Below are 26,424 nucleotides of genomic sequence, written 5' to 3'. Positions count from 1 at the left end.
CCCCCTTCCGGCTCCAGTTCACACCAAGAAAATTTCACTCCGTTGTTTGGATGTGGTTTGGACTGTGAGAGTTTGTCAGCCTCTGCTTCTAGCAGGGAGGCCGATTCCCTTTTTGCAACTTTGTAAAGCTTACCATAGATCAAAATTCAGGCATTTCAACAGGGAACGGCTGAATTACGATCCACCTATGGGCATGCTGGTTACACAGAAGTTGATCTCTCGATTGACTTCTGTACAACAGGCCTGTCTGGGTTTTTTTTTTTCTTTTCTTTCTTTGCTCTATCAGTGCCGCCTGCTATAGTTGGCAACACTGATCATTGTATTCTGACATCTGGGAACTCTCCCCACTGTCAGAATACAATTCCCCCATCAACACAAGTGTGCTGATGGGAGAAGCAAATTTATTTTTATTTATTTCCGGTACTTATACAGCACTGTCAATTTATGCAGCGCTTTACATATACATTGTACATTCACATCAGTCCCTGCCCTCAAGGAGCTTACAATCTAAGGTCCCTATCTCACATTCAGATATACACATACTAGGGCCAATTTAGACAGGAGACAATTAACGTACCAGCATGTCTTTGGTGTGTGGGAGGAAACTGGAGTACCTGGAGGAAACCCACGCAGGCACAGGGAGAACATACATACTCCAGGCAAATCATTTTTTTTTCATTCAACCATCATTCAAACTTATGGGCTCTAGGATTACTTCCACCCTTTTCTGTCAAGGCGCATTATCCTAGATTGGTGGGTTCTTTTTGGCATCAGCCTACTCTTTCTCAGATCTGCAAGGCTGCCACCTGGTGTTTTGCTCACACTTTCTCTTAGTTCTACCATGTGAGCATTGAGGCCTCATCTTATTCTAGATGGGGGAGTAAGGTCTTTCAGTTGACTTTGAGCTGCAGGCAGTCCCCAGTTTTCTATTGTATTAATGGGCCTGTTCGAATGTTTTCTTTATTTACCCCCCCCCTCTCGGACTGCTTTTGTAGGTCTCATTCCTGAATGAACAAGAATAATATTTTTTTACTCACCTTAAAATCCTTTCCATGGAATCCATTTAGGGACATAGGTCTCCCTTCTCCCTTCTATGTTTATGATCATGAAATCTACTGCTCTGGTACAAATCTAAAGGTATGCTGATAGTTGAATGAGTTTTCCTGGGCTTGCCTACAATTTTGTTCACCAGTGTGCAATCCTCCAATGGCAGTATAGCCTGAAGCTGACAGACTCATTGTATTTCTTAACTCTAGGAATAGGATTTTATGGTGAGTACAAAATCCTATTCCCCCGCCCCTCCAAAATGCATTGCAACTATACTACCTCCCAATCCGCTGCCTATCTTCCCTCTCATGCAGGGCCGTGCAAGGAGCCGGTCTGTCAGGTGACCTTGCACCAGCCTTGCTGTGAGCTCAGCGGCTTGTCAGCTGAGGGAACGAGTGTTATGCTGCAGCTGAAGCCATGGGCAATAATGCGAGTCAGCGTGAGAAGACTACACCAACGGCAATATCGCGATCAAATGGGTGCAATGCTTTATACAAGCCTGATTTTGTAAGTGTATTTTAATTTGTTTTTATTTAAACAATAAAAAGATATCTGTTTTCAGTTTCTGGTGTCCCACTGGTGCAGAGAGCAGCAAGGCATCCCCAGGATTCAGTTTCCCTTATCCACTACTGCTGTGAATAAACTATGAACTGTGGACTCAATTTGCAGGTTACACTTATTACTAGCTAATTGTATTTCTTGAACTGGTTCTCTTGCCAACCTAGTTGGTTGTACAGATACACAGGTAAAGATTTTGCCAAAATACTGGCCTCCTCCACTTCCTTTCCTCGAATTCTTGCCCTTTACTTATGACTGCAACATTGTGCATCAAGCATCTATGTAATTTCTTAGTGCTTCACATGAGTGTTGGTCAAATCTTTTCTTCTGTCTCAATGTATGTATTAATAAATAATCTTCTATAGTGCTATACATGGAAAAAGAAAAAAAAAAAAACATTATAACAAAATAGCCATCCCTTTAGGAATATAGTGCTTGGTGTGATAATTAAAGTGACTTATGCATAACACCTGTCAACCATCCACTCCTTTGTGCAAAAATTAGCAAGTGCCACATTACCTTGGCCAATACAAACATAAATCATATAGTTGTGCACAAAATATAAAAGATATGCGCTGTTTTGTGTAAACCAACAAAAATTAAATATTGTGACCCAACACAGAATATTTAAACTTGTGATTTTACCAACATGATGACAAAATTAATAAAACCAAATTCCACAAATTAAGTGCCCATGTGTATTTATTTAAATCAATGATCAAATCTTGCGCCAAGAAATAATGTACACCAATTCAAGTGACAACGTAATATTTAATCTGTGTTCCAAATATAAAATGAAAGGTGCCGTATACCAGATCCCCATGATCTCTAAGTTATAGGAGATCATGATACGCATGAGGTGAACAGATGTATGGACTCCTCCAGTATGTAATCTGACCTCCGCGATGGTTCAGTCAAACAGCCTGCTGATCCGCTTCCCAGCCCAGCACACTCCAATCTGGATTCACTCTGCACTCTCCACTCAATATATGTATAGGGTTTAAAAAGAGGGAAGGCTCATTGCATATTATAGAAACAAAAAGGATTTATTGGGCTAAAAATATGCACTTACAGCATCGTAAATAAAAACAAGCGGTAGAGAGAGGGTAATCCAACCCAGGGATCATCAACACGTATGGATCATGTTTATGTCACAACTCCTGTCTCCTTCCAACGCATTTCCCCGTAACAGGCTACGTTTAGGGATGGAGTAGGGACATCAAGTACTAATTTTAAAGCAGCTGAGACAGCAGAAGTCAATTGTATAAATATGTTGACTGGGGTCACTGCAAAATATGATGTCAAAATACTGAATTATTTGCTGTTGAATACAAATTGTTATATAAATGATTTAAACAACCTGTTAGAACAGTAAAACAATATAAAAAGAAAATATGAACGTAGAAGCTGAAATAATTAGATTAATAAAAAAGACTATTTAAAGGAGTAGGAACTCTTATTCAAAAGGGAATTCATATCCCACTCCACATTGAGACCATATAGACAGAAACTACAGAGGTCAAAAATCCAGCGAGTTTCACATCTGGATATTTTCCTATGACAATAGGCAAAATGTTTGGAAAGACTATGTGTGTCAAATACTTTTTGTATGTTGGCCAGGTGTTCACCAATATGCACATTTAGTGCCCTGGTGGTTCTGACAACATAATGGAATCCAGGAGGTAGATACAGTTGTATGCAAAAGTGTAGGAACCCCTGACAATTTCCATGATTGTCATTTATAAATAATTGGGTGTTTGGATCAGCAATTTCATTTTGATCTATCAAATAACTGAAGGACACAGTAATATTTCAGTAGTGAAATTAGGTTTATTGGATTAACAGAAAATGCGCAATATGCATCAAAACGAAATTAGACAGGTGCATAAATTTGGGCACCCCAACAGAAAAATCACATCAATATTTAGTAGAGCCTCCTTTAGCAGAAATAACACCCTCTAGACCAGGGGTCTCAAACTGGTGGCCCTCCAGCTGTTATGAAACTACAAGTCCCATCATGCCTCTGCCTGTGGGAGTCATGCTTTTAACTGTCAGCCTTGCAATGCCTCATGGGACTTGTAGTTTTGCAACAGCTGGAGGGCCACCAGTTTGAGACCCCTGCTCTAGACGCGTCCTATAGCCTGTAATGAGTGTCTGGATTCTGGATGAATGTATTTTGGACCATCCCACTTTACTAAACATCTCCAGTTCAGATAGGTTTGATGGTTGCCGAGCATGGACAGCCAGCTTCAAATCACCCCACAGATGTTCAATGATATTCAGGACTGGGATGGCTATTGCAGAACATTGTACTTGTTCCTCTGCATAAATGCCCGAGTAGATTTTGAGCATTGTTTTGGGTCGTTGTCTTGTTGAAATATCCAGCCCCAACTTCAACTTTGTGACTGACTCCTCAACATTATTCTCAAGAATCTGCTAATATTGAGTGGAATCCATGCAACCCTCAACTTTAACCAGATTCCCAGTACCGGCACTGGCCACACAGCATGATGGAACCTCCACCAAATTTTACTGTGGGTAGCAAGTGTTTTTCTTGGAATGCTGTGTTCTTTTGCAGCCATGCATAACGCCCCTTGTTATGACCAAATAACTCAATCTTTGTTTCATCAGTCCACAGCACCTTATTCCAAAATGAAGCTGGCTTGTCCAAATGTGTGTTTGCATACCTCAAGCGACTCAGTTTGTGGCGTGTAAGCAGAAAAGGCTTCTTTCGCATTACTCTCCCATACAGCTTCTCCCTGTGCAAAGTGCACTGAATTGTTGAAGGATGCACAGTGACACCATCAGCAGTAAGTTGATGTTGTAGGTCTTTGGAGGTGGTCCGTGGGCTGTTTTTGACCATTCTCACCATCCTTCGCCTTTTCCTCCAATATTTTATGTGGCCTGCCACTTCTGGCCTTAACAAGAACTGTGCCTGTGGTCTCCCATTTCCTCACTATTACTCACAGTGGACACTGACAGCTTATATCTCTGCGATAACTTTTTGTAGCCTTCCCCTAAACCATAATGTAGAACAATCTTTGTTTTCAGGTCATTTGAGAGTTGTTTTGAGGCCCCCATGTTGCCACTCTTCAGAGGAGAGTCAAAGAAAACAACAAATTGCAATTGGCCACCTTAAATACCTTTTCTCATGATCGGATGCACCTGTCCATGAAGTGCAAGGCTTAATGAGCTCACCAAACCAATTGTGTGTTCCAATTAATCAGTGCTAAGTAGTTACAGGTATTCAAATCAACAAATGACAAGGGTGCCCAAATTTATGCACCAGTCTAATTTCATTTTGATGCATATTGCGCATTTTCTGTTAATCCAATATACCTCATTTCACTACTGAAATATTACTTGTCCTTCAGTTATTTGATAGCTCAAAATGAAATTGCTGATCCAAACACCCAAATATTTATAAATGACAATCATGGAAATTGTCAGGGGTACCTACATTTTTTTCATACAACTGTAACGCCCTTGGTGCTACATGTGATTAATTTTTTTTATCTTATATTTATATGGCACATTAAGTTTTTGAATTCCTACATACCTTGCACCTTCTACAGGAAAAGAATCCAGTTAGGTTCCCAAACATATTAGGTTTAGGAGGCAAATCGACAATATCAGGAGCCAAAACATTTCTAAACATAAATCTCAGATTCTTAGGAATGTTTTGGCCCCTAATATTGTCGATTTGCCTCCTAAACCTAATGTTTTGGAACCTAAGGTGAAGGTGCAAGGTATGTAGGAATTAAAAAAACGTTATGTACCACCACTTTTATATCCACTCACACAACAAAAAAAAAAATGTATGAGGCTGCAATCACACCTGAGCGTTTCGTTTTCAGGCAGAAAGTCGCGCGTTTTTGCACAGGTCAAAAGGTCACCAATGTAAAAAAGCAGAAAACCGCCTGTAATCTGCCCATAAAGAAGCTTGTGTACTTTTTTGAGCTTCAGGTGTTTTGCTTAAGGCTACAAAACACTCAGATGTGAACGGGATAATTAAATGAATGGGATTTTGCTTGCTGGGCGTTTCTTCTGGCGTTTTATGAGCTGAAAACTCTCAGGTGTGAATGCAGCCAAAGATAAAATAATTCATCACATGTAGCACAAAGGGTGTTATCTACATATGGATTCCAATATGTCAGCAGGGCACTAAATGTGCGTATTGGTGAACACCTGGCCAACATACGAAAAGGATTTGACAAACATAGTCTTTCCAAACATTTTGCCTATTGTCATAGGAACAATCCCTCGTAATTGGAATTGAGAGATACACTCCACATTGGCGTGAAAGTAATCTTAAGAGGGAATATCCAGACATGAAACTCGCTGGAATTTTGACCTCTGTAGTTTCCGTCCATATGGTCTCAATGTGGACTGGGATATTAATTTCTTTTTGAATAATAGAGTTCCTGCTCATTTAAATAGTGTTTTTAAGAACCTAAATATTTTCAGCTTCTACATTCATATGGAATATGTTTTGGTCAATTACTGTTTTTATATATCTTGTTACATCACCATTTTTGGTTAGATATGTAATTATGTACCATATTATTGAGTGTTTCTTGAGGGAAGCATTAACCATGTGATCGTTATTTTTGGTAACATTTTTTAATTAATTTTTGTAATCAATTTTTTATATTGTTTTACTGTTCTAGCAGGTTGTTAAATACAAATTGTTTATATAAATGATTTAAACAGCAAATAATTCAATATTTTGACATCATATGTTGCGGTGACCTCGGTCAACATGGTAATACAATTGACTTCCAGGGTCCCAGCTGCTTTAAAATTGGTGCTAGATGTCCCTACTCCATCCCTCATTCCCAGACGTAGCCTGTTACGGGGAAATGCGTTGGAAAGATACAGGAGTTGTGACGTGAACATGATCCATACCTGTTGATAATCCCTGGGTTGGATTACCCTCTCTCTACTGCTTGTTTTTATTTAGGACGCTGTAAGCGCATATTTCTTTTTCATACATCATGGGACACAGAGTTCGGCTAATATTCATTACCTGCTAGGTTATACTTCACCTCCAGGTGAATGGACACTGGTAGACCAAAGGTCTTTAGACAGACAGTGATCCCCTATATAACCCCTCCCATACAGGAAGCACTTCAGTTTTTTACCAGTGGATGCCACGGTTGTTTGAGCTCTCTGAGCTCCAGGTCTCTAGTCCCACAAACGGTTCTTAAATGAATCAAGGGATCGACCAATCATCCATTTGACACAGGCTTTATATGCTTAGATAAATGGTACCTGAGCCTCACAAAGAGGTTTTGCCTGTAATGCGGCCTCTGGGTGCTGGACCCTGCGAAGTGGAATCCTGGACACTATAGCGCTAAGGCATTCCTGCAGGGTGCTGTACAGGTCCAAGGGAGTGGACCCTAAACATGAAAAGGGTACCCAGTCCTTGAAGGTCCTCAAGTGACAGGAACCATTCCAACCTATCCACTGTTGGAATGCCGGCAGTATATTGGCCTAATTTGATGCATAAAGATGTGAACTGTTGGATAAGTATACAAAAAAGAAAAACACTAAAGGGGACATTTAAAACACATACAAACAGATTATCTCCAATCGTATGCATAAGAAGCATTCCAAAATAATCAGAGCAATTGGAGTTCTCAAACCAGTTCATTCAACCTTGCTGGCTAGTTTTGGATGGGATACGGTTTGGTAGGTTTATGCTTCCTCAATGTGGAAATCCATCTTCATTTTACACAAGGCAGCCTCACAATCGCTCTTCATGGTTCCACCAATGCAGACCACAGGAATCATAATTTTGACCCAAATATTATGACATGAGCACAAGGTAAGTAATTTTTATTTGGTACTTTAGGGAAACCTGTCATGTTGCAGGCAGCCATTGGTGATCTCTTCTGAAAAAGAGAACTGCATGATCATACTGACCCAATGGTTACAATATTTGCATCACAGACCTATAATAATTAGGTAGAGGAGGGCTTCTGTTATGCAAAGTTTTCCCAGCTCAGAGACTCCAAAAGGATCAAAGCCAATGAATCGGCACTACAACCAGGCAACTGGTATTTTCAGAAATGCATATTCATTTTCTCCGTGGATGAAGCCAGTACACAAGAACTGCCGTTCACCTCCACAATTACGCTTTTGTGTTCCAGTGCTGAATGGAAATGTCTGCAGATAATAGCATTTCCTCCTCACGTCAGTGGGTGTTTCTGCAGGCAAAAGCTGGGCCGCTGTCTGGGTACCTGAAACCCCATTATGAATGTGCAGAATATGTAAACTAATAACTAATGCACTTTTATTTCACATACCACAACAGGAAGTGAGCACTGAAGTGACCCCAGTGTGTGTATGTGTGAGAGCGTGAACAGGCCTCAACCGCTGCATGATGCTGGAAATGCCACTTTCCTGCTGTCTGAATAGTTAACGTTCAGAAGGAAAAAAAAAAAAAGCAATAGACATGTAAATATTTATCCCAAAATGGTTTGGAATAATTAAGATTGTGATCCTTACAAAAATGTACTTTATGCCACAGTACTTCATTTCACAAGATGGCAGCACAGAGGGCTAATTATAGATCAATGCCAGCTCTCATCTGTTTCTGGAATTTGTATCATCTTCCAGAGTTTTCATAAAAGGACAACACAGCATTCTGCCACCAGTAATATAAATGACACTGAAGGGGGGGGGGAGTTAGAGAATATGATAAGATGGAATTCATTTTTTTGAGGGCTTCTTGACATTTTTATATTTCTTATGGTGACTTTTTAACTTCTTGTGGGAGGGCCCTGCCTGCTTCTGTGGAGAGAGAGAGAGAGAAAAACAACATCAGACTGATAATTATTCCTTATTATATAATGCTCTATAACCTAACACCTTAATACCTGTGTCCGTTTCCTGTGGCTGTTAACACTCTCCTCCACTTCCATCTCTTCATCGCTGTCTGATTGAAAGTCACCATTTTCTCCCTCTATAGTTTTCTTTGTAAACATGTGATCTGCAAAAAAAAAAGTTTTTTTTTCAGTTGAGAATAATTATATATAAATCCCAAAGTTTTAGAACAACAGTGTTAGTAAAGGCAATTTAAAAGGGTAGCAAAGAAAAGCACAAGAAAAGCTGGGAATCAGAATTACGTATTTGGTGTATCCTACATAGACCACAATCTATGTTCAGATAAGGCGTTATACTCTAGAATGGGGATAGGAGAAACAGTAAGGTCAGGTTTTGGGCTTCAGATTGGAGACAGGATTAAAAAAAATTAAAAATAAAAAATCAGGTGTTGTGCTCCATAAAATATATTTACGATAGGATTGTGATTCAGACTGGGAATATAGACCTAGTGTGTGCTTCCTCTTTGGGGGGGGGGGGGGGGGGAGAGGTCAGGTATTGTGCTCCAGATTGGAGATATAAATTAAAGGATAAGTTCACCCTTGGGAACAGGTTACATTTTCCCCTTACTGCTCTCTCTCCCTGTAACAGCAGTACGGAGAGAAGTTCCCTGTACTAGTTGTCACTTTTTGATAACCACGGGGCTCCCCCCTCACATGGCCACATCATTCACACAGATCTGTGAACGAATGAACGAACTACAAGTAACAACATCCTTTGCAGATGACAGCTTGTAGTTCTCAATTAACTACCACAGCGCTGTTGAGCACTGTGGTAGTTCATTGAGTCTTCCTGACAGTGTAAAACTGCTTGGCCATACAATGTACGGTGCAGACAGCTCACACCAAGATTCGCTGGTGCAATGCTTTCCAGGCACCAAAAAAATAGTAAATGCGCATTATGTTAATTGCAAAAAAATTAAAAAATGGGCATTTCTTTTTTAAAAGTGAACTTATTCTTTAAGGGTAAAGTCAGATGTGCTCCAGATTGGGGATATAGATATAAGTTTGGGTCAGGTGTTGTGCTCCAGATTGGGACTATGAATAAAAGATCATGCTTGGTGTCCTGCTGCAGATGAGGCTTGTGAATAAAGGGCCAGGTTAGGTGTTGTGCTCCAAACTGGGTATATGAATAAAAAAAAAAAAAAAAAATATCAGGTCAAGTGTGGTGCTCCAGTTTGGAAATACAATAAAGTGCTTCAGCTTGGAGATACAAAAAAATGGTCAGGCTCGATGTTATGCTTCATACTTGGAAGTCGATAATGGGTCATCCTTTAGATTGTGTATATGATAAATCAAGTGTTCTTCTCTGGATTGGGAAAATGATAGAGGGGTAGATCTGGTGGTGTGCTCTGGATTGCAGATCCAATAAAGGTATCAGAGTAATTCAAGTAATGTACATTGAACATTTGCTTCAAGTACTGTATATATATTTTTTAAAGGTCATATTAGACAGAGTGGCCTAACAAATAGTGTAACTTATAAAATGAAAGGTACTGAGAGAAATGCTGAGGCTGACAGTCTCCTGGCTGTCTGTCTTCAATACTGTGTCAGTCATTGACCAGGAAAAGCATGCAGATAGGGAAAGTCATGATGAAGTCAAATATTCTAATTGGTCAGTGATTTAGAAAAAATACTGAAGCCTTTAAAACTAGTATTTTCAGAAGCAAAAGTGGGAAATGGCAGTCTCCATAAATCCTGGCTGTCTCTGGTTACAATAATGTGTCAGTCACCAACCAGGATTAGTAAGCAGATGAGGAAAGTCGGGGTGAAGTGGGAAATCCTGATCTGTCATTGACTATGTACTGAATCCTTTGCATCACATTGAAAACTAGTATTTTCAAATGTAGAGGCAGGCCATGGCAGCCTCCATAAATCCCCACTACATACAGATCTCCTTGAATTGTTAAAGGATAAGTGCACTTTAAAAAAAAAAAAAAAAAAAAAAAAAAAAAATGTGCATTTATTTTTTTTTAGTAGCATGGAAAGCATTGCACCAGTGATCAGCAGATTGCGGGTGCCATGCAGGTCTCCTGCAGACAGTTTCACACTGACAAGAAGAATCAATGAACTACCAAAGTGCCATGGTAGATCATTGAGAACCACAAGCTGACAACCGCAAAGGATGTTGGAACTTGTAGTTCATTCCTGAACAGAACTCATTGAATGAATGACATGGGCAGAGCCCACCACAGCTGCACTCTTAAAATGTGACAGTGGGAAAAGGGAACATCTCCCCGTACTTCTGTCACACACAGGGCTCAGATCGCCAAGCCACTGCAGGAGTGGGAACATGATACATATTCCACCCCAAAATGGTTGGAACAAGTAACATGTTCCCAAAGCTGAACTTATCCTTTAACATACAAAAGGAGCCACCTTAACCATTTCCCGACGAGCCGCAGTTTGCATAGCTGCGTGAGCCCTTGTAGCTGTACGTCGGCTCTTTAAGACGCTGTAGCAGGCGTACATCCGCAGAGCTGATGCGCATGCCCGACGACCGCTGGGCACCCACGATAGCTCGTGACAGAGCGAGAACCGGGATCTGTGTGTGTAAACACACAAATCTGGTTCTGTCAGGGGAGAGAAGACAGATCATGTGTTCCTACTAAGTAGGAACAACGAGAAAAAGGACATAAAATTTTGTTTGGGTACAACATTGCAAAACCGTGCAATTGTCAGTAAAGAGACGCACGGCCGTATTGCAAAAAATGGCCTGGTCAGAAAGGAGGCTAAATCCTTCCGGGGCTGAAGTGGTTAACACCTGATGCAAGCTTTACGACAAACATGGAAGACTACAGCTTTTTGTTTGAACTTGTGGCAAATAAGCTGGCAGCGGATTCTTTGGCTGCAGTAGCAAGTGATTACCAATACCTGGATAAAGGTCGCTCATACTGTCACCAGAGTCACTGTCTTCACCACTGCCATCATCTGGCTCCCACAGTTCTTTTTTGTCAGGTTTTCGCTCATCCGCAAATTTTCGTTGCTTGGTTTTGTTCTGGAGACAAGTAGGCACATATTCCACCCCCAGCTTCTGGCATTCCTCATCTGAAAAGAAAAAAAGTCAGGAGACTGATTTATCAAAAGCTATCTACATGCATTATGCTCTGTGCAACTTTCCTTAATCCAGTCCTATCTCATGCTTCTTGTAGAGTGTGTGGTTGACTTAAGATACAACACACCCAAAAAAAAAAAAAAAAAAAAATAAAAAAAACTTTACACACCCTATGGTATAATCTTCTATTCACCTATATTCAGAGGTAGTGGTGTACAGTGGTCTTTTATTAATGAAACATTAGCAATATTGAAAAGAAATTAGTGAAAGCATAAACTATTTTGCAAGAGATCACTGGAAAAGTCTGATCGTGTAGAAAGAAAACATTCCTAGAGCATGAGCACATTGGGAATGAAGATTTTACATGACAGACCTCATCATACTGCCAAGCACTATTCTTTCCATGGAGCAGCAGTCATTCAGATGGCGTTCACTATCGCTAGCTCCAGAATGTCGGTGTGCACAGCAGAGGGGTATTAACAATGGGCAAAAAGCTCTGCATGTGCCTTCCACAGAGAACAGAGAAAAAAATACCGGAAGGAGGTCATATAGAAAACACAACTAGGAAGTCATATTCTGCCTGTTCCTATAAGCAGAAGGATGTGGACAATGCAAGTGCTGAAGAGTGTCATTATTTCACCATTGCTCATGTATTCATAACTAGAGTTGGTGAGGAATCTGCACATAACTCACATTTAAGCAGCGCTCGCTGGTAGCGTTTTCCATTTACGTGCCTCTCAACATCTTCCAGGCGCTTTGTGATGTGACGAAGTGTCAGCTTACAGAACAGCTGCCCTCTGGAAGGAAAATAGCGATCATTTAGTCACATTTACTGTATTTTCATTAGTCGCACAGATAAAATCAGCCTGGCTATCACTGATAAGTGCTTCAGTTATACCTAAAGATTTCCACCAGTCACCTTTCTAGGTTGATAAATAGAATAATCTGACTTGTATCTGTGGATGATTTCCTTCCGACGTTCAGTCATATCAAACACACTGCGATTTTATGGGCACCATATCAGACATGCTGGAAAACAGTTTCCATAGAATTTTTTTGACAATTTTTTTTTTTCACTACCAGTAGGTGTTTGGAGTGTGGGAGGAAACTAGAGTACCAGGAGGAAACCTATTACACGTTAAGACCATGCAGATGGTATCCTGGCCAAGATTCAAGCCAAGGACCCAAGTGCTGCAAGGCATGATGTGCTAACCATTAAGCCACTGCTCTACCCTCCCATCCTACAGCAACATGTTAAAGTGGTTGTAAATCCCAGTCGTAAGGATGAGCTCCGGTGTGTTTGTACACTCCACGTGCAGAGCCCGCCAGGAAGTCGGCACTGTGCTGCGCTAATCACAGGCAGTGAGACATTTTCCCGATGTGCGGCTTCAGAGATCAGGAAATGTCTCACTGCCTGTGATTAGCGCAGCGCTGTGCCAACTTCCTGGCGGCTCTGCACGTAGAGTGTGCGAACACGCCGGAGCTCATCCTTACCCAGTCATGAAATCTGAACTAAGCACATATATCTGTGGTGTTTACTTGTCTATCTACAAAGCTCTGAGTGTCATTTCTCTCTAGTGCTTCGTTCCTCTGTTATCAGCATGAGTCACTTCTGAGAAGTTTTCGCTAACACATACATTTGTGACGGGGAAGGGAGATCAGCACACAGCTCTGCATGTTCCTTCATTCCTGGTGCCTTGAGTGAAGGCGGGGGTGTCCCTTTCCTCCAATCAGCTCTCACACAGTGTGAAGGAGCTCTAACTGCAGCTCTCTGCCCCCTCCTCTCTGCTTCTGACAGAAGGAGGATTTTATCACAATTGTGCACTTTTGAAGGGATGTAGGGAAGAGATTGCGGCAGATAAACAAGTAAAACTTATGTAGGCTGATTTGGTTTCATCTCTGTGTATCACCTGAGTCTATTCACTTCACTGGGTATAAGTGAGGGTTTACAACTACTCTAATGTAATAGAATGGCATTATTTTCAGCAAGTGCCAAATTTCAGGGTTTTTTTTTTTTTTTTGCAGAGTTTAGTTTTTAATATGGCTTTAACATTTTTACAAGCTTGTTCTCACAAATTTGTTACTGAATTAAATATACAGAATTGTATTTTATCCCCTGGACATCCCCATGATGGCCTTAGTTGAAGATCCCAGTGCAGAAAAGTTATATAATAAAGCAATCCCCCAATTATAATCCAGTAGGGGTTTAGGAGTAAGGATGAGCTCCGGAGTGTTTGCACACCCCACGTGCAGAGCCCGCCAGGAAGTCAGCACTGCGCTAATCACAGGCAGAGAGACATCGCCTGATCTCTGCAGCCACACATCGGGACAATGTCTCACTGCCTGTGATTGGCGCAGTGCCGACTTCTTGACAGGCTCTGCACGTGGGGTGTGCGAACACGCCGGAGCTCATCCTTATTTAGGAGTATAAATTCAATAGAAAAAATTACCATTTGCAGTTTTTTTGGCAGAAGAGATAACGAGGATGCAATATTTCACAAACTATAGACTGTGCATGTTTATCAGCTGGCTGATATGTCACGTGTGACCCCATTTGAGGGATTCGTTCTCTGTACCTGTCCCAGTGACACCATGACAGCTGAACAGTAAGGTGGAAAACTCTCCCCCAAGTGGAAATTGTAGCAACAATAAAAACGTTAAATCCTCAGTACAAAATAAGATACCAGCTGACATACGTGTTCTTGGTGCTGGGGACAATGTGGGGCTCATATTTGCTGCCATCAAATGATACTTCCAGCTGATTTTTGTATTTCTTCCCAGCGGTGAAGTTCTGCAGGTCAGGGAGTCTACATGGCAGCTCATGTCCAGTCAGGGTGAAACGGACCTGGGGAGGAGAAGACCAGATTAGTAAACTACACAGGATGGACACGGCAGGGAGCCCCAAAATGGACCCCTACTAGGCAGACACATGGAAGGAGAATTATTATCGCTGTAGAGTGCAGAAACAGGCTCACTACTGCATAGAAATCAATCAGCTTCCAGATTTTAGCCCTCGTTCACATTGAATGCGGCTTTGAAATCGTGAGACTTTATCTGAAATTACACAATTTCAAAGCCGCGTCATTGCAACTTGGAAGACATCTGTGCAGCTTCATGCACAGATGTCTTCCAAGTTGCAATGACGCGGCTTTGAAATCGTGTAATTTCAGATAAAGTCTCACCTGAAATAACCAAAAGTAGTGCAGGAACTACGGTTTCAAATTGATGCGGCACCGCAAAGTCTGCGCCGCACCGATTTGAACAGTGCCATTGCGGACAATAGGGTGTGACTTGTCATGTGATTTGACCTGTCAAATCGCATGGCAAGTTGCTTCAATGTGAACGAGGGCTTATTGTCAAGGCTTGATTGAACAAGCTGAGGTTAGAAGCCGATTGGCTATCGTGCATATCTGTACCAGATTCAGTAAATCTACTCCACGGTGTCAGGGGGGATGCAAGTGTTATTCCACATGAGAATAAATCACAGCCATGTGATGTCCCTTCATGTCATCACCTAGTCCTACTGGAGGATTCCTCTTAGGTACAGGACACACATCTATGACATATGAATGAGCAACAGATCTGGGCCAGGTACGCCCTAATATCACCCAGTCCTACTGGAGGATTCCTCCTAGGTACAAGACACACATCTATGACATATGTATGAGCAACAGATCTGGGCCAGGTACTCCTAATATCACCAAACTCTCCCCTCCCTGGGACAGGCACTCCCCAAGTAGACGGTCACCTTATTTCCCGGGACTGGCTGCAGCTCGGGGTGCTGGAGAAGAAAAACCCGCACATCCTCCGCCAGCTCCTCCATGCTGGCAGCACGTGTCTCCCGTCCGCAAGAGGAAGAAACCTCTCATCTGGGCTACGATAAGATGGCCGCCACAGGACTGCTTCTCGTCTCCATGGTGACCAGGGCACGTGACCCGGAAGTGGCGGAAGGAGGAAAGAATGGCCGCGGTGTGGTTGTCACTGTATCGGCGGGGCGTGAGAGAGGGGAAGGTGAGGGTCAGGGAATGGCTGAGTGGGTCTCATGGGACTACTTACCTTACATGCAGCTGTCATTAGATAGGTGAATGATCTCAGCAGTCACAGGCACCTTTCATCATCGTGCAATTCCTTCACAATCCACTTGACCTCTGGAAGATTTACCCCCTTAATGACCAGGCCATTTTTTTGCAATATGGCACTGCGTTACTTTAACGGCTAGTTTACACTTGGCTCAAAACAAGGCTTTGTTAAAGCTCTCTGAACGCCAGTCAAAGCTCCTGTCACTAAATAAAATGGTTAGCTTACAGTCCTGTTTACACCTTGCTTTTGCTTGGTGCTTCGGTGAGGCTTCAAGTGAGCTTTGCTATAGACTTCTATGGAGGCTTTGAAGCATCACTAAAGCGACTTGGGGTATAATTTTTGAAGCTAAAGCAAACGCGAATTGTAAACAGGACTGTAAGCTAACCATTTTATTTAGTGACAGGAGCTTTGACTAGTGTTTAGAGGGCTTTAACAAAGCCTGTCCGAAGCCATGTTTTGAAGCAAGTGTAAACTAGCCGTTAATGTGTGTTGAAGCCGAAGCAAGTGTAAATGAGTCCTTACTGACAATTGCGCAGGTGTATGACATTGTACCCAAATAAAATTGATGTCCTTTTTTTCCCCACAAATAGAGATTTCTTTTGGTGGTATTTGATCACCTCTGTGTTTTTTTTTTTTTGTGCTATAAACAAAAAAAGAGCAACAATTTTGAAAATAAAAACAATATATGTAAAACATATCCAATAAAAATATGTAAAAAATCGAATTTCTTCATCAATTAGGCCAATATGTATTCTGCTACATATTTTTGCTAAAAAAAAATTCCCAATAAGCGTATTTTGATTGGTTTGCACAAACGTTATAGCGTCTACAAACTATGGGATAGATTTATTTATTTATTTTTTACTAGTAATGGCGGTGATCAGCGACTTATAGCGGGATTGCAATATTGCGGCGGACATTCTGACACTTTGTGGGAATCAGTGACACCAATACAGTGATCAGTGCTAAAAATATGCTCTGTACTAATGACACTGGCTGGGAAGGGGTTAAACATTTAGGACAGTCAAAGTGTTAACTATTCTAGCCTAGCCAGTGATTATGTGAACTGTGTGAGGTGCTTTTACTAGGGGAAGAGATGGAATGTATTCCCTGCTTTAAAGGGGCACAAACGCCATCCCTTCCCTCCTGTCAGAACAGCGATCTGCCTAACGATCAGCAGGTGCCAGAGGATTATCGGGTGCCGCGCACCCACTGATCGACTTCTGCTGTGCATAATTACAGCAGAGGCGAGCCGCCAGCAGCGCGCATGCGTGCCCTCTACCCAGAAGTGTTGGATCACATGTACAGTGGGGACGGAAAGTATTCAGACCCCCTTAAATTTTTCACTCTTTGTTATATTGCAGCCATTTGCTAAAATCATTTAAGTTCATTTTTTTTCCTCATTAATGTGCACACAGCACCCCATATTGACAGAAAAACACAGAATACTTCCATCCCCACTGCATGTATGTGATCCGATGTACAGGTTCCACCTTATAGAAGTAAAACTGCTATAGGGTGGACCTAAAGTGTATATGTGAGGGGCCTGAGAGCCAAATTGTGATCTCAGTCATAGCAGCACATGGAATGTTTGTCCTCTCTCTCTCTCTCTCTCTCTCTCTCTCGTCTGTGTAGAGTGATTCCAAATTGGAGTAACTTTTTATTAAAGCGGAGCTCCACCCAAAAGGGGAAACTCCTGTCCTCTTGTTTGCTTCCTCCCCCCTCCGCTGCTATATTTGGTACCTTTCTGGAGGGAGAGGGGAGCGGGTACCTGTTTTTGACAGGTACCCGTCCCCACTTCTGAGAGACCTCGCCCCAGCAAGATCGCCCGGAAGTTTGCCCCCCCCTTCTCCTTCCACCGCCACCGGGTCATTCAGAAAGCACAGCGCGCTCCGCACAAGAAGGAATTGGCTGTTAATCCACAAGGCTTCACTGCCAGTTTCCCATAGAAGGAATGGCGGCAACAGCACCAGGGAGCCGATTGAAAAATCGGCTGGGGTGCTGACATTGTGGGACCCCTGGACAGGTAAGTGTCCTAATATTAAAAGTCAGCAGCTACAGTATTTGTAGCTGCTGACTTTTCATTTTCTGGAGAGGGGGGGCTGGAGCTCCTCTTTATTAATCATCTGATGCTCTTGCAGGGCTCTGAGGAAAGTGACAGGGTCTGCATCCCTTTAGACATGATCAACCCTTTAGGAGTGTCTCACCAATACTGACATTTTTGTTGCAGAGGATGCCAAAAATGTGACTTGTATCTTAGTGCAAAACAGATTACAGCGCATACATACAAAAATGACTTTTATCCTGCAAGGCTAGTTAAAAACACCTGAACATATTCAAAAATACAGGGGTTTGGTCACACTATATGGTCATATAATGCTAAGCCCACTTACTGCGACAAAGTACCCCAAATTAGTGGGTCCTACCCTAGTAATAGATTGAAAGTACCTGTGTCTCAACCATGGGAGATAAACTCCTCTACTTCAACATCTTGAATGTAAAGCATTTTAGGGTGTGCCCCCCAAGTATGTTTTTGTATATTGTATCTTAGTGCAGACTTTTAGGAAAATCACTGAGTCAATCACACAAGCAGAAAATGACATTTCTGAGGCTATTCCATACAACGCTGTATGGGACACCTCCAGGTTGCCATACTGCAATGAGGCCACACACAGCTGTGTCTAAATATGAAAATGTACGCCGTGTTTAGCCAAGCAAAAAAAAGTAGGATATAGCAGCTGATATTATAATCAGATCTGCAGATTTTACTCACGTACACGCATAAACATATAAACATGTGTGCACTTTAGGCACATATTTTACACCGAACCTTTCTTTCATGTAGAAAATACACTTCTAAAGGCAGCATTTTTCTGCCTGTGTGAATGAGCCTTTATAGACAATTACAGAGCTGCAGATTGAAAAGAAAAGGTCATTTTTAATAACATTCAATAACAGTATGGTTGTGTATGCTAGAACATTTTTTTTTTTTTTTGTCTGCTATATTTTTTCCCCGCAGTGGAGTTACCCTTTAGACTCAGTTCACATCATGTTGTCAGTTGTTCTGCAAGGGCACTATAAAAACAAGTATTCTCTATGTGTCCTGTTCACACCACAACACCGGGATCATGTGCAGGTTTTTTTCTGTGCAGGAATCTGCATTGTGTATGCAGTTTTCTGTGCAGAAAAAAAATTGACACTGGTGTGAACAGAACACATAACTAACAACCATTCATATTCCCATTGCACATTAGAGCTGCACGATTCTGGCCAAAATGAGAATCACGATTTTTTTGCTTAGAATAAAGATCACGATTCTTGCAGCGTAAAATCTTTCACATTATACAAAAAAAATTTGGGCTAACTTTACTGGTTAGTTTTTTTTTTTTAATTCATTAAAGTATTTTTTTCCAAAAAATAGCATTTGAAAGACCCTGCGCAAATACAGTGTGATATAAAATATTGCAACAACCACCATTTTATTCTCTATGGTCTCTACTAAAAAAAAATATATATAATGTTTGGGGGTTCTAAGTAATGTCTAGCAATTTATAGCAAAAAAAATCATTTTAACTTGAAAACAACTGTCAGAAAAAGGTTTAGAGCCGGTTCACACAGGGGCAGCACGACTTGCAGCGCGACTCACAGAGGCAACCTACACACGACTTCAGCAGCGGCTTGCAAAATGACTTCTGTATAGAAGTCAATGCAAGTCGCCTGAAGTCGCCCCAAAAGTAGTAAAGGGACCTTTTTCTAAGTCAGAGCGACTTGAGTTGTTCCTATTAGAACGGTTCCATAGTACAGAACGGAACGCGACTTGTCAGGCGGCTAAGTCGTCTGACAAGTCGCCCCTGTGTGAACCGGGTCTTGGTGTTTAAGTGGTTAAACGTTCCTAATTTACATACAGAAGTCTATTCCTTTGATGTAAGACAAATTGATACAATGTTTAGACTTAACATTTCACTGATAGAATGTTTTAAAACTTGGCAGACTGCCCAGACTTTGACTTTTGATGGCAGAGAGAAAGTTCTCTGCATACCGAAGATCGGGAAACCCTTTGTCAAGATCACAATGGGAAAAAGAACGCGATAATGAGTCCTGGCGATTAATCGTGCAGCTCTATAGCACATGGTTCCTGAGATAGGCTCTAGAACACCGGGTACTGCAGCAATCACCAGCTGGAGACTGGATCATACATGATACAGTGTAGATATTTTTGCCAGCACACCACGGATCTTCAGTTGTCCATACCGCTTTATTGAAGTATGATCACATCACAGGAGAGTGCAAAGTTTGAGTCATGCAGGACCCCCTTCATCAGGCCTGAAGGGGTCCTGCGTGACTCCAAAACATTGCACTCTCCTGTTTTGTGATGTGATCATACTTCAATAAAGCTCTGTTTGGACAACCTAAAGATCCGTGGTGTGCTGGCAAATATCTACCCTGTGCCAGGGCACATAACTGACACACATGAAAACTGATGTCCAAGTGCTTAAAAACTCACTGAAACGCGCATGTAAACTGATGTCTTTGCAAGTGAAATCTGTGTGGTTTTCTCATTTCTTGCATGTATGGTGTGAACGAGCCCTTAAAGTTCCCCTTTAGAACAGTGATCCTCAGGTCCTCCATACTGCGGTAAGGGCTTTAGAAATATTCTGCCATGGGGAGGTTCATCCAGATGTTATTAAAGTGTTACTAAACCCACAACAGTAAAATCAGTCTGTTTATGCAGTAAAGCATGCTTGTTATACTCATTGTGGAACCTAAGAGGTTTATCCTGCACATTGTGTAAAAAGGCTGTTTGATCCTGACTTCTCTGATCCTCCCCTCTGTCCACAGTCCCCAATCCATCTCCTGATAGTACAGAGCACTCTGCACATGCTCAGTTTGGTGTGTATTGCTAGAGAGTTTGTATTTTCTTGTGATCATCACAGGGCCAATCAGCACTGTCCAGAGGTCCCAGAGGGTCAGGAGTCATACAGCCTCATAGGACAATCAGGAGAATGAAAACTCATACACGCTTTAACCAGACATTGATGGAAGTCACAAGACTGCTATATACTGCTGATGAGTAAACGTATTTAGCAGTTTATATTTACTAAAATGATTGCATTTCCATGTACTGTGGGAGACCAGATATAGTGAATGCAGGGTCCGGGGTTTAGTAACACTTTAATGGTCAGTGGATAGGAGTTCATTCACTCGCCCTGTGTAACACACATAAAGACTTCCTGTGGGGCATTGGGGTTGATTTGCTAAAGGCAAATATACTGTGTACTGCAATTGCACCCGCAAGTGCAGTTGCTCTAGATCTGAGGGGAAGGTCTAAAATGAGGCTCTGCTGATTTCTATTATCCAATCATGTGCAAGCAAAAATGCTGTTTTTGTTTGTTCGTTTGTTTGTTTTTTTCCTTGTATGTTCCCCTCAGATCTAGAGCAACTGTACTTGCAGTGCACAGACTATTTGCCTTTAGTAAATCAACCCCATTGCATACCCAGAATCAGGTGTACCAATGGGGACAGAGACTGCAGCAAAAGCCTGACACAGGATCTAACCCTTCTTAGTAGGTTTGGTTAGTGTTTCTCTTTATGTCAGTGACTATTGGCTCTCTGGATGCTTTCAAAGACGTGATAAATACAAAAGAGCATCCTGAACACATGGAGCAAAAACTCTGCAGTCAATCGAGTCGGGTGTGTACCCATCCACACCTCTCGGATCGCCGATTGTCTAAAGTCAGAAATGCAGAATGATCGAACACTGATGAGGAGCCATCTTCCCCACTCTGTAAGGAGGTGCTATGACTATCTGCTCCAGGTGCTGACAGAGCTTTCCCATCTTCTGTGCATCATCTTTCAGTCAGATCAGTAAGACTCCTGTCATATTTGTGTGTAATTCTAATCTGCTGCACTGTTCCTTCTTCCAGATCCTCAGCTCTGCCCTGTCTGTCTCCCGGGCGATTACCCCCCGTGTCTGCTCTGGGTCTGGTCCACTTTATCTAAAAAGGGGTAAGTGACATATACTTCAACTATAAGAGGGACACAACCTCAATGTAACCCACATATTGGAACTGGAAAACCAGTTACTCCATCTTAGTACAGGATTCAATAGACAATGGTCTTCTGTTCCCTTATCTTGCATCACTGAGGAAGTATTAATAGAGTCAGTGTGTCACCCCACAAAGAAATACAGTATCCTTGGAGCATGTTATCACTAAGGAAAGAAAAAAAAAGGGGGGGTTACCTCAAGTACTTGGGGTTAGTCCAGGGGGGGGAGAATAGTGGTATAATACGATTAGATAATACTAAGGGAACTAGGTAGAGAGATGAAATGGGATAAATGGAGAAGGTAAAAAAGAGGGGTTAGGGTGAGCCTCATGCCTGGGCCAGTTGGACAGGAGGGGCAAACATTCTGTCCTAAACATTTTTTCATCTGAGTATAGATACCCCAACAATGAAAATTCCCATCTCATTATTATCCCTTAAAATTTTACATTAGTTAAGCCAAGAGTTATTTGCATTCACTAGAGAGCTCACCAACAGAAGGAAGGGGGCCTTGTCTTTGTTATATAGAGCTTTCATTAGACCTCATTTAAAGTAGTGTGTCCAGTTCTGGAGACCTCACTTTACAAAATGATATTGATAGAAGGTAGGTAACACACTGCAAGAGTTAAATGCTCATTAGGTCTAAGGATAGGGGAATAAGGTGTAAGACATACCCATTATTCCTTAGTATGGCAGACTCACTCCTGTGCTCCAAAGCAGCCTTTTTCAACCAGGGTGTCTTCAGGGGCCCTTGGCAAAATGCCTAGAAACTGCCCAAAAATAGTATACAAGCCAGCAGGTGGATGGAGCCTGGCTATTAGTTACATAAAGCCACAGGTTTTCATTGTGCACCATTACAACCTTCTAGCTGCCAGTGTCCTAACAACCAATGACATCATCGCTTTTTAAGGAGGACATGTGACACCTGCATGGCAACCTTGTGTGCCCCTCCCCTTCCCCTCTCCGTTGGCACTAGGGTGACATTAGCTGAGGGAGAAGAGAAACATTGGAATACTAGTCAGTACCAGTGTGCAAAGGTGTTTGCATTGGAAGAATAAATCCACGCTAATGTTGGGTTTCCTACGCATATGGGTGTTGCTGCATTATGTAAAACTATTAATTTTACATTTTTAAAATTTTAGAATTGTCTGCCTCGAGATTGTGTGGAATTGTAAATGGTGCCTTGACTGAAAAAGGGTTGAGAAACACTGGTCCAAAGTCTTTTCTTTAAGGTGCTTATGGTGGTCGCATCAAGTACAATGCAGGGCCAAAAGTCTTACATTGTATGTGAGGATGTTGGAGAGAAGAGCTGACCAGCAGCCAAGAGAGCGAGGATTAAGTTAAAATATAACAAAAGGTAAAACTTTTTTAGTTTTGGATAGAGTGCAGAGGTATTAGAACAACTGTCAGCTTTTTATTGCTGTCTTTGTCCCAATTAGGGAGAGTCACCCTCTGTGTTTGTTCTGTATATCATTATCACTTGGAGTGAAAATAAAAGAAAACCCCAAATTGAGGGTTGTCACCAGAACAGGAACAGAGGGAAAATTTGCTATTAAGGACTCTTGATTTGTTGACCCTGGTGACAACAATGGATTCCCTCACTCTGGAATGATGTTTGGCTATGGGACAGGAAGTGAAGAGAAATCTCCACAATGGCAAAAATATAACCCTCCCTTGCTCTTTCCACAATGAAAAAAATTAAAAAACGTTTTTGCCTTTAGTACCACCTTTAAGTATTACAGACTTTTTGTGTACCCCCTAGAGTTAACAAGCACTTAACTCTTGCAGAGCAGGGGGAGCTGCAAGGGTATTTTCTGTTTATTCGAGAATTCAGATTTAATGGTATGAACAACAATATGGAGGTATTTCAATATGAAGCCAAGATCAAGAACAAGGGGACATGAGCTCAAACTACTAGGAGGGAAAACTAACCACAGAAAGTATTATTTTAGTGAATGAGTAGTTGATGCTTGGAACGGATTTCCAGCAAAGGCAGCAATTCAGTTAACAAACAAAACGGTTAAAGCAGAACTAAACTGAAAGAAATCATCACCTTCTTATTCCAGCGATGTGGAGGTTAAATCCCTCGCCGGCTACTGTCATCTTCTCCCTGGCTATTTCTGGGTGCCAGGTTTTCGACTTCTTGATTGGCCGGTAGTAGAATGACAATATTCTACACATTTGCACCGGAGTCTGTCATTGTGGCACAGCCGAAATGTACCAGGAATGCACATGTTCAGTTCAGTGTATATATAATGGAAGTTTGCTAGCAGGCATGTAAGTGTTTGCTATTGCAAAGACATTGCATGTCTCTTCTGCAATATAGAGCTGCCTGCTCAGTTTTTCATCAGTTACCTTCCATTCAGCTTTAAAAAAAAAGAAAAATCAAAGGGGCAGACTTGATCAACCACTCTTTTCTTTTTCATACTTCACGGGACACAGAGCCTCAGTAATAACTGATGGGTTATATAGGTATCACTAGGTGATTGGACACTGGCACACGCTAACCAGGAAGTTCAACCCCTAAATAATCCCTCCCCTTGCAGGGATACCTTAATTTTACGCCAGTGTCTTAGGTGTTGGACGTATAAAGATGTCCTGTGCTGAGCTCCAAAGGGAATATCCTATATCCTATACTGGGGCAAGCCAGGTGAACCGGATCCATTTCAAAGTGTCCTTTCTAGACCGAATTGGATGGTACCCAGGCCTCATGTCCGAAGAAACGAGGTTTTACCTGTAACGCTTCCTCTTTTTAGAGAGCTGGACCCCGCATATCAGAAAATGGGTTTTCTAGCCTTATTTCTGGCCGGGTGCTTTACAGGCCCAGAACTGTGGATCCCCCTATCTGTAGGGGGGCCCAGTCTCTGAAGGTTTTTCCAAACGGAGCCCACCATGAGAGGTGAAGATTGGGTCTGTATAACAGAACCCTGCGGCTGGATAAGGTAAGGGAGATTCCACAGAATTTTTTAATTCTAGTAGGTTTCTCCTTTGAAGTAAATGCATGCTATGCCTATTGTTGCCACCGGGGGCTGCCAAGAGCACATACCTTCTCATGCTGATGTCTGTCTCAGTGTTTCACGCTTCACAGCTCCTCCAGCCGAGCTCCAGGTAGGATGGGATGGGGGGCTCTCCTCCGGTTGATTCCCCCCAAGAATAGGGGGGGCCGCAGGTGGTCTGTGAGGCGGTAGTATACCGCACTGTCACCGCCGCCATTGCCATGTGAAGGCCCCATCACTGCCGGCCTCTCTCCTTCCTTCACTCTCCCAGCCTTTTCCTCCATGCTTGTCAGAACAGGAGGGTCGGCTCGCACGGGAAGCGCACGTTTTTTTTGAAAAAACGAGGGGGGGGGGGGCGGTAGAGTGGGGGGGGGCAGGAGTGTCATCGCGGCCTCAGCGTGCTCAGGCGCCCACATTGCCGACTGCATGGCTATAGGAGGCACACTTTACAGGTGCGCACAGCCTTTGGAGGGACACAGAGCTGACGGTCGCATGTAAGGTGGGACACAGGCATTCTCCTAGGCAGCATTTACTAAGGTAACACTAGACTGGGCATTTGGTAGCAGGGCTTTTGCCAGACTACATACCTCCACCTTGTTGATACCTCCACCTTGTTGCTTTGCACTATGGGTAGAAGAGGTTCAAATACCCCAGAAACAAGGAGCTCTAGGGGATCTCCTTCAGGTTCTGAGGACCCCCTTTCTGCAGCATCCTCCCCCCCTGAGGGGCCAGGGACGGCTAGGCAGGGAGAGCCGTTGGGGTCAGGGGCTACACCTGCTTCTGGCACTTCAGCCCCTGTATACATTACACAGGAGGTTTTTTCCTCAACCATTAATGGATTAGAGGAAAGATTAATGGCCGTGATCACATCTTCACTTAGAGGAAGAAAACGCACTAGGCCTTCCTCTGTTTCCCAGGACCCTCAGGCAGAGGAGCTCTGGGATAGGGGAGAAGAATCCCTTTCAGTGGATCGGGATGAGACGGATTATTCCTTTTCGGAGGAATCAGGTGGAGAGGGACCCTCTTTGGCTTCCCAGGAGGAGAAGGTCTTAGCACAGATCCTTGCTGGATTGGTCCGCTTCACATTTAAGTTGCCCGTATCTAAATCAGTTAAAGAACCCTCTTCTTCTTTGGGGTTACTGAAACCTCCTCAAACAGCACATGCTTTTCCTGTTCATAATTTACTTGAAAAGCTCCTTTATTCTAAGTGGGATCACCCAGATAAACGTTTTTTCCACCAAAAAAGTTTTCAACACTTTATCCTATGGAAGAAAAGTTTTATAAAGATGTGGGGAATACCGGCTGTTGACGCCGCCATCTCCTCCATAAATAAAAATCTGACTTGTCCTGTAGACAATGCGCAGATGCTCAGGGATCCTGTGGATAAAAAGGAGTCCCTGTTGAAGGATGTTTTCTCCTTAGCAGGTTCAGTGGCTCAACCTGCAGTAGCAGCGATTGGAGTCTCTCAATACTTAAGAGACCATGTTAAACAGGTCATCAAAGTTCTACCTGAACAGCAGGCCCAGGGATTGGCTAATCTTCCAGCGGCCTTATGTTTTGTTGTGATGCCATCAGAGATTCTATCATCCAAACCTCTCGTCTTTCACTTGGGTTGGTGCATATACGTAGAATCTTATGGTTGAGAAATTGGTCAGCTGAAGCACCATGTAAGAAGCTTCTGGCTGGGTTTCCATTTCATGGTGCAAGGTTGTTTGGAGAAGACTTGGATAAATATATCCAAAGGATCTCTTGTGGGAAG

The 26,424-nt window shown here is 42.4% G+C and overlaps 2 protein-coding genes across 2 annotated transcripts in view; one reads left to right on the top strand and one right to left on the bottom strand.

Annotated features, from left to right (window-relative positions):
• Positions 1-6,209: 6,209 nt before the first annotated feature.
• On the bottom strand, positions 6,210-15,440 carry SURF2 (surfeit 2). Its single transcript, XM_073599515.1, has 6 exons — positions 15,296-15,440; positions 14,244-14,392; positions 12,241-12,344; positions 11,367-11,540; positions 8,490-8,602; positions 6,210-8,403 (listed from the first exon to the last, which is right to left on the bottom strand). Exons 1-6 carry the CDS (start codon positions 15,368-15,370, stop codon positions 8,323-8,325), a joined length of 696 nt encoding a protein of 231 aa, XP_073455616.1. The 5' UTR covers positions 15,371-15,440; the 3' UTR covers positions 6,210-8,322.
• SURF1 (SURF1 cytochrome c oxidase assembly factor) overlaps positions 15,431-26,424 on the top strand; it is a 32,818-nt gene continuing 21,824 nt past the window's right edge. Inside the window, exons 1-2 of the mRNA XM_073599514.1 lie at positions 15,431-15,558; positions 21,552-21,633. Coding sequence (XP_073455615.1) covers positions 15,508-15,558; positions 21,552-21,633 — 133 coding nt within the window. The 5' untranslated portion in view covers positions 15,431-15,507. The remainder of the gene's footprint in view (positions 15,559-21,551; positions 21,634-26,424) is intronic.

Source organism: Aquarana catesbeiana, linkage group LG09 (genome assembly GCF_042186555.1).
Source record: "Aquarana catesbeiana isolate 2022-GZ linkage group LG09, ASM4218655v1, whole genome shotgun sequence".
NCBI lineage: Eukaryota > Metazoa > Chordata > Amphibia > Anura > Ranidae > Aquarana > Aquarana catesbeiana.
This window is presented reverse-complemented; position numbering and strand designations above follow the sequence as displayed.